This window comes from Choloepus didactylus, chromosome 3 (genome assembly GCF_015220235.1).
Source record: "Choloepus didactylus isolate mChoDid1 chromosome 3, mChoDid1.pri, whole genome shotgun sequence".
NCBI classification, from domain to species: domain Eukaryota; kingdom Metazoa; phylum Chordata; class Mammalia; order Pilosa; family Megalonychidae; genus Choloepus; species Choloepus didactylus.
The window spans coordinates 200,428,271-200,439,950 of record NC_051309.1 but is presented as its reverse complement, the minus strand read 5'-3'; the positions used below and the strand labels follow the sequence as shown (position 1 = coordinate 200,439,950).

General features: G+C 37.9%; 1 protein-coding gene across 1 annotated transcript in view; it reads left to right on the top strand.

Annotated features, from left to right (window-relative positions):
- Window positions 1-415: 415 nt before the first annotated feature.
- CENPU (centromere protein U) overlaps window positions 416-11,680 on the top strand; it is a 63,529-nt gene continuing 52,264 nt past the window's right edge. The window contains exons 1-3 of the mRNA XM_037831099.1: window positions 416-766; window positions 2,824-2,872; window positions 7,132-7,249. Of these exons, the coding sequence (XP_037687027.1) occupies window positions 726-766; window positions 2,824-2,872; window positions 7,132-7,249 (208 nt within the window). The 5' untranslated portion in view covers window positions 416-725. The remainder of the gene's footprint in view (window positions 767-2,823; window positions 2,873-7,131; window positions 7,250-11,680) is intronic.

Below are 11,680 nucleotides of genomic sequence, written 5' to 3'. Positions count from 1 at the left end.
CCTTGAGGATGACATTCAGATGGGTGCGCAAGTTGTGTAAGGTAATGACTTAACTCCTAATCCGATGGTGTGTACAAGAGCATTCGTTTTATTTTTACACTATATACATCATATTCTTTTGTATGCCTGAAACGTATTATATAATACGGTTTTCAACAGAAAAAAAAACAATTACAGAACATTAGCTCCGGAAGAGACTACCCATTAATTATGAAAGAACTGAGAGAGGTAAAATAACATGCCAAGATCAGACTGCTGATCTGGCTGGAACCTAAATGCTGTCCTTTTCGCCACACAATACACTAGGAGAGCGCGCCTCAGCAGCTGCAGTTCCCACGCAGAGTTTGAACCCTCCCCTTCCCGGCGTGCCCCACGACTCCTCAACATTGACTCCTCTCCTTCCTGTCCCTGAGGGGCCTGCCCACGCGATTCCGGATCTAGGAGTCCAGGAAAACTGGCGGGGGTCAAAGGTGGGAGGGAAATCCCGGCATCACTATGGGGCCGCAGGGGCTTGTCGCAGGTGGTTTAAGGCGCGGACTCCAATTTCGCTTCGAAACTATGAGCTTGGCCGGGTTTTCTCTTGCGCTCCAGGCCGGGGAGGAGCCGTGGACCCGATAAAGCGGCCGAAGGCGGGGCGAGCGTGTGCTCAGCCCGGATTGGCTGTTGTGAGCTGTGCGGGGTTTGGCGGGAGCGGCGTGAAGTTGGTTAGCGGTGCGAGCGGCCCCATGGCTCTGCGGCGGCGGTTGCAGTCCCCCGGGCGCGCCGGGTAAGTGTCTCCGGCTCTTCCACCGCCTGACCCGAGACCGGTGGGAACTTGTCGCTCACGGCCTCGGTTTCACGTTTGCAAGCTAGGAGCAATATAGTACCTACTTTCTAAAAGGTATCGTGGGGGTTAAAGGAGTTAGCGCAGAAAACATCGCCTGGCGGTTATTAAAGACTGCTGGTAAGCGTTGGCAGCATTACTTTATGTGAGTCTTAGAATAGTTTGAAACAGAAAGTTGATTCAACAAAATCTTTTTGGGTTACTACTATTTGGCAGGCGTTCCTTTCTAGTGAAGTTTACGCTCTGGCGGATGGTCTTATTTTTGCTGTTTTTGTAATAATACGGACAGACCAAATCTGACTCTTAGTGTTACTCTTAAAGAGGGTCCTGCTTTTGTTGTTTGGCCTCGAGACCATGGGCACGTCACTGAACTCCAGAATCATAATATATAAAATTGCTGTAAAACAACCTGTTTTATCTTTTTCTTTGGGTTTTGAGAATCCACTACAGCAGCTGTGCTCGAAGTGAGCGCCCTGGACCAGCAGTATCGGCATCACCTGGAACTTGTTAGAAATGCAACCTCTCCATACCTTCTGAATCAGCGACTCTGGGGCTGGGGCTCAAATCTATTTTAAGATCATCAGGTGATCTGATGTCCCCTGAAGTTTGAGAACCACTCGTAAAGGATTTTCAAACTTTTTTTTACTGTGATTCACAATAGTTTTACATCACAGCTAGTACACAGACACACACAAGCACAAATATAACAGAAAACAAAAGGTTCGTGAAACAGTATGTGCAGTGCATTCTTATATTTTGTATTCTTTTGTATTTCCTTTTAAAAATGCTGGGGAAAAACGACATTTTGGGACAATTGAAATTTGAATGTGAACTGTAGATAGTCATATCAGTGTTGAATTTCTTGATTTTGTAAATTATACTGTGTTTACCAAATATAATGCCCTCTTTCTTCGGAAATATACAGAAAGTATTTAGGGGTAAGGGTGCCGTATCTCCAGCTTACACCCCACCCACCCCATCCCACAGAACAAAGGAGGCAAAATGTAAACAATTTTTGGATCTGAGTAAAGGGTGCACAAAATTTCCGTATTCTATTCTTCCAACTTTTCGTAAGTTTGAAATTATATCAAATAGTTCCTCCAAAAATGTTGGTTCAGATGCATTAAACTGATTTTGCTATCTACAAATGGGTAGTTGAAAACTACTTTAACCTCTGTAATCATTAATTGTCTGCATGGTATATTTTTAAATGAGGGACTGTACATAGCATTTTACAGTAGTTTTCCTAGTACCCTTGAACGATGCCTGGGTACACAGGATCCTCATATGTATTTACAGTCTACTGATAGTGTTATTTCTTGTCACTGTTATTGTATTTTCAGTCTTTATCTTAGTCACTGTTTTTACATCTTGTTTACTTTAAGCCTGTTGAAGCTAAAGGCAGCTTTATCCTTTTCCTCTAATACTTGCTGGTAAAAGATGGAAAGAGGGGGGCCTGCTCTTTATTTGAACTGATGCAGATTTGAATGCAGGAATCTCCTTAGCTGTGTGTTGTTTGTGGCAAACTTAATCCGTAAATGGGACTTGTTTCTACCTTGTAGAATTAGAGTTAAATGAAAAAAAGTATATGCAAGAGCCAAGCACAGGATGAAATAGATGTCAGGTGCTTAATGGATGTTAGTGTACTTCCCCTTTTCTCTGTTCTACAGAGATACTGTCTTTGTTTGCTGATTGCTTAGGACTTCAGGGACAAGGGTAACAGCAGGATTGGGGGATTTCCATGTCCCTGAGGGAGAAAGGTATATTACTTTATACATTGGTGATGTGATTTGGCCTATAAAAATATAATAAATTTATGGAATATTGGCCCTGCGGATTTTGCTGTAACATGAATTTCATTGGATGCACACTACCAATGCAACTAATGAGGAATATAATTTGGAAAGAAAATGCTTGGAAAATGTTGTAGGTTATGGGGTTTTCCCCAATTATTTAAAATATTTCCTAATTCTCCCTTTTGTGTTTTTGCAATTTAATAGTTCGAGATATTCAAAGAACATTATAGGAAGAACACAGTCCACGAAAGATGTAAGTTATCATTTTATATTTTAATGTAATTTTCTCACAATTGACAATACAAATAATAAGCATTTTGTGGGAGTCTCAGAATTTCCTAGATTTCACTTGATATACTCTGTTTTATTGCAAAAAAAGTGTATTCCTTTTCCTCCAATATAATAGAGAAAATGACAGTTAAGGTTTTGGATTCATCGTTCTTTTTTTCTGAATCTTGGCTGGTTTTATCTTTGTTTAGATAATTGTTATGTAAAAATTGTACAGTTTTCTGTATTTTGCTTTTTTTTCACTTATAGCCATTTCTCCATGTTACTATAGCTTTCAACAATTGTTTTCAACTTCACAATATTCCACTTAGTCCACATTAGACTTTTACTTAATCAATTCCTTATAACTTAGGTTACCTTCAGTTTCTCACTATTATAAATAAAAGTGAGAAATTTGTGTATAAAGTATTATCTGTATATAGAAGTATTGCTTTATGATAGAGTTCTTAGAATAAAGATGTGTATTAAGGGCAGGTACTCTTTTTTAAATTCAGTTTTATTGAGATATATTCACATGCCATATAATCATCCATGGTGTACAATCAGCTGTTCACAGTACCATCGTATAGTTGTGCATTCATCACCCCAAACTATTTTGAACATTTTCCTTATACTAGAAAGAATCAGAATGAGAATAAAAAATAAAAATAAAAAAGAACACCCAAATCATCCCCCCATCCCACCCTATTTTTCGTTTAGTTTTTGTCCCCATTTTTCTACTCATCCATCTATACACTGGATAAAGGGAGTGTGATCCACAAGGTTTTCACAATCACACTGTTACCCCTTGTAATCTACATTGTTATACAATCATCTTCAAGAGTCAAGGCTACTGGGTTGGAGTTTGATAGTTTCAGGTATTTACTTCTAGTTATTCCAATACGTTAAAACCTAAAAAGTGTTATCTATATAGTGCGTAAGAATGTATACCAGAGTGACCTTCTTGACTCCATTTGAAATCTCTCAGCCACTGAAGTTTTATTTCATTTAGCATCCCCCTTTTGGTCAAGAAGATGTTCTCAATCTCACAATGCCTGGTCCAGATTCATCCCGGAGAGTCATATCCTGCGTTGCCAGGGAGATTTACACCCTTGGGAGTCAGGTCTCACATAGGGGGAAGGGCAGTGAGATCACCTGCCAGGGTGGCTTAGCCAGAGAGAGAGGGCCACATCTGAGCAACAAAGAGACACTCAGGGGGAGACTCTTAGGCACAGTTATAAGCAGGTTTAGCTTCTCCTTGCAGCAACAAACTTCATAGGGACCAGCTCCAAGACAGAGGGCTCAGCACATCAAGCCGTCAGTCCCCAGTGTTTGTGAGAACATGAGCAACAATCTAGGTGAGGAAGTCCAACACCTCTGCATCCTCCCCCAGCTCCTCAGGGGACCCCAAATATATATTTTTATTCTCCGCCCAAATTACTTTGGGATGTGTTGCTATTTCACTCTAACCTATATAGACCTATCATATCTCACTTCCTATACAAAGTTCCATGTAATTGTGGTGTTTGAAAAAACTGACTGTAGAAGTTATATTGTTTAGAAAATACAGATCCTACACCAAAAAAACATTTCTTCCCTTGGCCTCACATGGAAGTTGAAGTTTTAACACACAGTCGGTTTCAACCTTTATCTGTTGGCCCGATTTGCCCTAGTCTTAACCAGATCTTCTTCATTCTTATCTCTAATTGAAGTCCGGGCTCTTTTTCAGCCTTTTTTTTTTTTTTTTAAAAAACGGTTGCTGTGTGTGTTAATACTGACATTCATATCTGCTGAGCTCTAGCTCTGAGTTTCAGGTGTCACACAGATACCAGTGTTCCAGAGACCAATCAGGTTATACATCAAGGGATCAACATTTCACAGTTTGGAGAGAGCCATTACAGTTCAGGAATAGATTTGACTGCTGTAAGGGCTTACAATCTAGGGACCATTACAATAATCATTTCCCTGTTAGGCTGTGCTCTAAGATTCACTTCTGAATTTACACATTGTAGTTAGTCCATATTGGTGAGGCATTATAATGTTTGCCTTTGTTTCTGGCGTACTTCACTCAACATGCTGTCTACAGGATCCATTCACCTCCTTGCATGTCTCACAACTTCACTCCTTCGCGTCGTTGCTCAGTATTCCATTGCATGCATACACCACAGTTCACCATTCTGTTCCTCAGTCAATGTACCCTTAGGCCACCTCCACCCACTGCAAATCATGCATACTGCCTCCATAAACACCAATGTGCAAATGTCCATTCATGTCTCTACTCTCAGATCTTCCAAGTACATACCCCATAATGAGGTTGCAGGACCTTATGGCCCTTAGATACTTAGCTTCTTGTGGAACCACCATAGGCTACACCATTCTGCCTCTTCATCAACAGTAATAGGTACATCCCTCTCTCCATGTTGTCTCCAGCACTTTTACCCCTATTTATATTTTTTTCTACAATTTTATGGAGATATATTCACGTAACATACAATTATCCACAATGTGCAATCAATTGTTCACGGTATCATCATATAATTATACATTTATCACCGTAGTCAGCACTTGAACATGCTGATAACTATGAAAAAAAATTTTTTTGGGTGAATAATAAAAAAGATAATAAAAATAAAGTGTCATAAATACAGTATATTAGTAAGGATAGAAGACACCACCCCTACCAAGAATCCCATATCCCTCCCTTTTATCCCCTTGTCATACACTAAAGGCAGGTACTTTTATGTAACACTCTTGATAGCTCATCCCAAATTATTTTCCAATGGCTTATCCAAGCTTGAGTCAACGTTGGCAGTGTATGAGAGTGCCTGCTTTTCCTGTTACTGGGTTCTTTGTTCTCCGCTCTCTGGTCCTGCCCCTGGCTTTCTTTCTCAGGTGAACTCTTTCCCCCAGCTGCCCTAACCTCAGCTTTTAGAGGGTGGCTGCTTTACCTTCTGTAAATCGTAGAATACCTCTCTGGGGTTTCTCTCAGCTTCCACTCCCATCCTGGCCTTAGCTCACTTGTTCTTTGACCATTCAGAGAAATTCAGAGGCCATTTTTCTCTGCTCTCCTGTTCTCTCCCCTGCCTTTGGTGGCTGAAGTCCACTGAGCCTTGGGGTTCCTCTGATCTCTATCGCCCTACTCTTATCCTTTCTTAGCAGAAAGCTTGGGATGGATTATTCAGCTTTTCTGTCCTCCTTCCTTTAGAGGTCAGCTTCCTTACACTGGGTGGAGGCTCTAGAGCTATGCCCCTGGGAGGATCCATCAGCTCTTCCTTGGCTTTCCACCCCCAAGCATTGCATGAATAATTCTTTCACTGGTAAAGGATTTTGTTTCATTTGTTGATTTTATTCCACCTTCTTTTTATCTTCCAGCATTTCCTCATATTTTCTTGTCTGCTAATGGTTCCCTACCACATTTTCTAGATTGACTATGGAATTTTTCTCATTTTATGTATAATTTGGTCTTTCAGTAAAGTTTGGGATTGGAAGAAAAGAAACTTAATGGACTTGTCAATATATTGAACATAAAACCTGGTCACTCTTTTCATCAGAGGTTCCTTACCCCTGTGTACCCTTTAAACTGTTTATGAATTTTGAAATATGAGCCTAGAATATGAGCATGAGATTTGAGAATATAGTATATAGTGTAAAATATGAGAAGTATAATTGTGTGTGTGTGTGTGTATATATGTATAGCATGAGCATGAAATATGGTAAATATGAGCATATTTTTGGGAAGAGGACCCTAGCTTTCTTTAGTTCAGGGATTGGCAAACTGTGGCCTGTAGGCAAAATCCAGCCTTCCATCTGTTTTTGTACAGCCTTGTGAGCTAAGAATGACTTCTACATTTTTAAGCGGTTGGAAGGAAATCAAAAGACTATTGTGCCATGTGAAAATTATATGAAATTATAATTTCAGTGTCCATGAATAGAATTTTGTTGGAACACTGCCATACTCATTCTCTTTTGCCTTGTCACTGTCAGCTTTCATACTACAATTACAGAGTTTAGTAGTTGCAGCAGAAACCCTGTTGGCCACAAAGCCCTTTACTCTCTGGCTTTTTATAGAAAAAGTTTGCTAATGCCTGCCTTTTAGATTTGTGAAGGAGTCTATGCCCCCGAAAATTGTGAAGGATTATTCCTTTAGGGGTGATGATAGGAGTATCCTTGCTAAGTAAATGCAGCTTTGTAATGGTCTTTACTTGTTAGGGCCATTTCTATGATTTTGACTTTATTCACTTTTAGAAAACTGACAAGAAGACCAAGTCTCCAGATGTGTTTGATTTTCCCGATAATTCTGATACCTCAAGCATTGGCAGGCTGAGTGAAAATGAGCAAGATGAAGAACCTTATGAAACCTTTGGTTAGTATTTTAAATCTATCCTAAAAACGACTTAGTTTAAGCAACATTTAGGCTAGATACTAATAAAAATATAGAAATATCTTCACATAAAAATCAGTTGTCTGCATGTAAATATAATGCTCTATGGCATTCTTGTTAATATGAATTAATTTTTATCATTTCTAGGCACACTGAAACTAAGAACTATTAAAATAGAGGATCAAAGTAGACCTCTTCTAGTAGCATTTGTTAATAAGCCGGGTCATGTTAGGACATCTAATATAATATTCTGCAACAAGAGGAATGTAAAATATATTTCTTGCTCTATACCACCAATAGAGCCGTTTGATAAGGGGTTCTACTTTAACTTAGGAAGGAAAAGAGGAATAATTCTCCCTTATTTTAAATCAACTGAGACAGAGGATGCTTCAGGAGATCCACTGGAGAACTGCACCTGTGTTCCTTGGGGTGTCAGGGAAACGGGGCTGGTGCCTGGGTATCCAGGAGTAGAATGAGTTGTCCAGACAGGACTGGGTCTGACTGAATGTGTCACTGCTGATTCCACAGGCCAAGAATGATCTGGAAAGTACACGGTGCCCCCATGTCTAAAACAGCAGCAGTCAGACATTTGTGCTGGAATATGTTTTGAGAAGATTTTGAAACTTACATATCCTCTTGCATACTTTTTATTTGGCATCTTAAGGTTTTCAACCTAATTTTTTTTTAATAAAAGGAGAACATATTGTATATTTTATAAGATGAAATAAGATGGGAAGTCATTGTTATCAGGCTATATCTTTTATTATGGTTTGGTAAAAATGTTTTAATTACTTAGTAACCAAAGCTAAATTTAACCCTGAATCTAAAAGAAATCACAAAACTTTTTTTTAATTGAAGTATAAGTCACATATCAAAAATTTATCCTTTTTTTCTTTGTTTTCCTTTTATTTATTTTTAATTGAGATATAAGTCACATACCATAAAATTCACCCTTATAAAGTGTACGATTCAGTGGTTTTAGTATTTTCACAAAGTTGTGCACCTGTCACCACTATTTAATTCCAGAACATTTTTATCATTCCAGAGAGAAACCTCATACCCATTAGAAGTCACTCCCCATTCCCTTTTCATCTCAGCTGCTGGCAGCCATTAATCTACTTTCTGTCTCTATAGATTTGCCTGTTCTGGACATTTCATATAAATAGAGCCACACAATATTTGGCCTTTCATGTCTGGCTCCTTTGAATTGACATAATGGCTTCAAGGTTCATCCATGTTGTAGCATGTATCAACATTTTATTCCTTTTTAGGCCTTTTTAGGGCTCCAGTTTCTCTACATCCTTGCCAACATTTGTTATTATATCTGGCTTTTTGATTCCAGCCATCCTGGAGGGTATGAAGTGGTATCTCTTTGTGGGTTTTTTAATTTTTTTTTTTTTAATTAATTAGAAAAGACGTAGGTGTACAGAAAGCTCATGTAAAATGAAGCATTCCCATATATTCCCCTCCTATTAACACTTTGCATTAGTGTAGTACCTTTGTTACATTTGATGAAAGAACATTATAATTATGCTATTAACTATAGTCTGTTGTTTATATTAGGGTGTATTTTTTTCTCCACATACCACCCTATTATTACCACCCTTGCATTAGTGTGGTATGTTTGTTATAATTCATGAGAGAATATTTTTATACTTGTATCATTAACGGTAGTCCATCATTTACAATAGGGTTTACGGTGTTGTACAGTCCTGTGTTTTCTCTTTTAATTTTTATTCTAGTTATACTAATTTTATTCTGATTATTTCATAATAGTGAGATAATACAATATTTGTCCTTTTGTGTCTGACTTATTTCACTCAACGTAATGTCTTCAAGGTACATCCATGTTGTCACATAAACTAGAACTTCATTCTTTTTTAATGCTGAATATATTTCATTGTATGTATATACCACATTTTGCTTGTCCATTCATCTTTTGATGGACATTTAAGTTGCTTCCCTCTTTTGGCAATTATGAATAATGTGAACATTGGTGTACAAGTAAATACCTGTTCAAGTCCCTGCTTTCAATTCTCTGGGGTATATACCTAGTAAAGGGATTACCAGGTCATATGGTAATTCTATATTTAGTTTTCTGAGGAACTGCCAACTCTTCCACAACGGCTGCACCATTTTACATTGCCACCAGCAATAAATGAGTGTTCTTATTTCTCTGCATCCTCTCCAACTCTTGTTATTTTCTATTTTTTTTTCCCCTAATAGTAGCCATTCTAGTGGGTGTGAAATGAGGTCTCATTGTGGTTTTTTTAAAAGCAGTTTTATTGAGATAAAGTCACATACCATGTAGTCCATGGTATACAATCAGTGTCTTCTAGTATATTCACAGAGTTTTGCATTCATCACCACAGTCAATTCTACAACATTCTCACCCTCAAGAGGATTCACCATTTATATGGCCCCATGTGTCATCCTCTGGCTTTCCTTCTAGTAACACACATGACCCTAAACTTTCCCTTTCAACTACAATCACACTCATTATCATCACTGTTAATTACGCTCACTATAATGTGCTACCATCACCTCCATCTATTTCCAAACATTTATAATCAACCTTACTACATATTCTGCACAACTTAAGCATCAGCTCCCCATTCTCTGCCTTCATTCTATCTTCTGTTGACCTGTGTTCTAGATATTAACATAATGGGTTTAGATAGTTATATTTAGTTAATATTAGCAAGATCATACAATATTTGTCCTTTTGAGTCTTACTTAGATCATTCAACATAATGTTCTCAAGGTTTATCTATGTAGTCATATGCGTCATGATTTTATTTCTTCTCACAGCTGCGTAACATTCCATATGTCTATACCACCTTTTGTTTATCTGTTTATCAGTTGATGGACACCTGGGTTGTTTCCGTCTTTTGGCAATTGTGAATAATGCCACTATGAACATTAATGTGCATGTCTGTTCACATCCCTGATTTCAGTTCTTCTGAGTATATATATACCTAGTAGCAGATCGCTGGATCATATGGCAACTCTCTACTTAGCTTCCTGAGAAACTGCCAAACTGTCCTCTTCAGCGGCTATACCATTCTACATTCCCACAGCAGTGAATAAGTGTTCTTATCTCTCCACATCCTCTCCAACACTTGTAGTTTTCTGTTTAATAGTGGCTATTCTAGTAGTTGTGAAATATCTCGTGGTTTTGATTTGCATTTCTTTAATAGCTAATGAAGTTGAGCATCTTTACATCTTTTTTTAGCCAGTTGCATATCCTCTTTGGAGAAATGTCTATTCAAGTCTTTTGCCTATTTTTTAATTGGGTTGCCTTGTTATTGTTGAGTTGTAGGATTTCTTTATATCTTCTGGATAGTCAACCCTTATCGGATATGTGGATTCCAAATATTTTCTTCTATTGAGTAGGTTGTCTTTTCACTTTCATGATAAAGTCCTTTGATGCAAAAAAGTTTTAATTTTGATGAGGTCCCATTTATCTATTTTTATTTTGTTGCTGTGCTCTGTGTGTAAATCTAAGAAACCATTGCATAATACAAGATCCTGAAGATGCTTCTCTATGATTTCTTCTAGGAGTGTTATAGTCCTAGCTCATATAGTTAGGTCTTTGATCCATTTTGAGTTAATTTTTGTATATGGTGAGATGGGGTCCTCCTTCATTCTTTTGCATATAGGTGTCTATTTCTCCCAGTACCGTTTGTTGAAGAGGCTGTTTTTCCCAAATGAATGAACTTTAGAGCCTTGTCAAAATTTAATTGGCCATAGATGTGAGGGTCTATTTCTGAGCTCTCAATTTGATTCCATTTGTCTATAAATCTAACATATGCCAGTACCATGTTGTTTTGACCACTTGTAGTTTTCTAAGCAGTTATAAAGTTGGGAAACATGAGTCCTCCGTCTTCAATCATCTTTTTCAAATGATATTGTCTATCTGGGGCCTCTTACCCTTCCATATAAACTTGATGATTGGCTTTTCCATTTCTGCAAAATAGGCTGTTGGAATTTAGGTTAGGATTGTCTTGAATGTATAAATGATTTTGGGCAGAATTGACATCTTAACAATATTTAGTCTTCTAATCCATGAACACGGAATGTCCTTCAATTTATTAGGTCGTCTTTGATTTCTTTTAGCAACGTTTTGTAGTTTTTTGTGTACAAGTCCTTTACATCACTGGTTAAATTTATTCCTATATATTTGATTTTTTAGTTGCTATTGTAAATGGAATGTTTTTCTTGAGTTCCTTTTCAGATTGCTTATTACTAGTGTATAGAAACATTACTGATTTTTGTGTGTTTTTCTTGTACTCTGCCCACTCTGCTAAATTCATTTATTAGCTCTAGTAGCTTAGTTGTAGATTTTTTGGGGACTTTCTATATATATAGGATCATGTCATCTGCAGATAGTGAAAGTTTTACTTCCTCCTT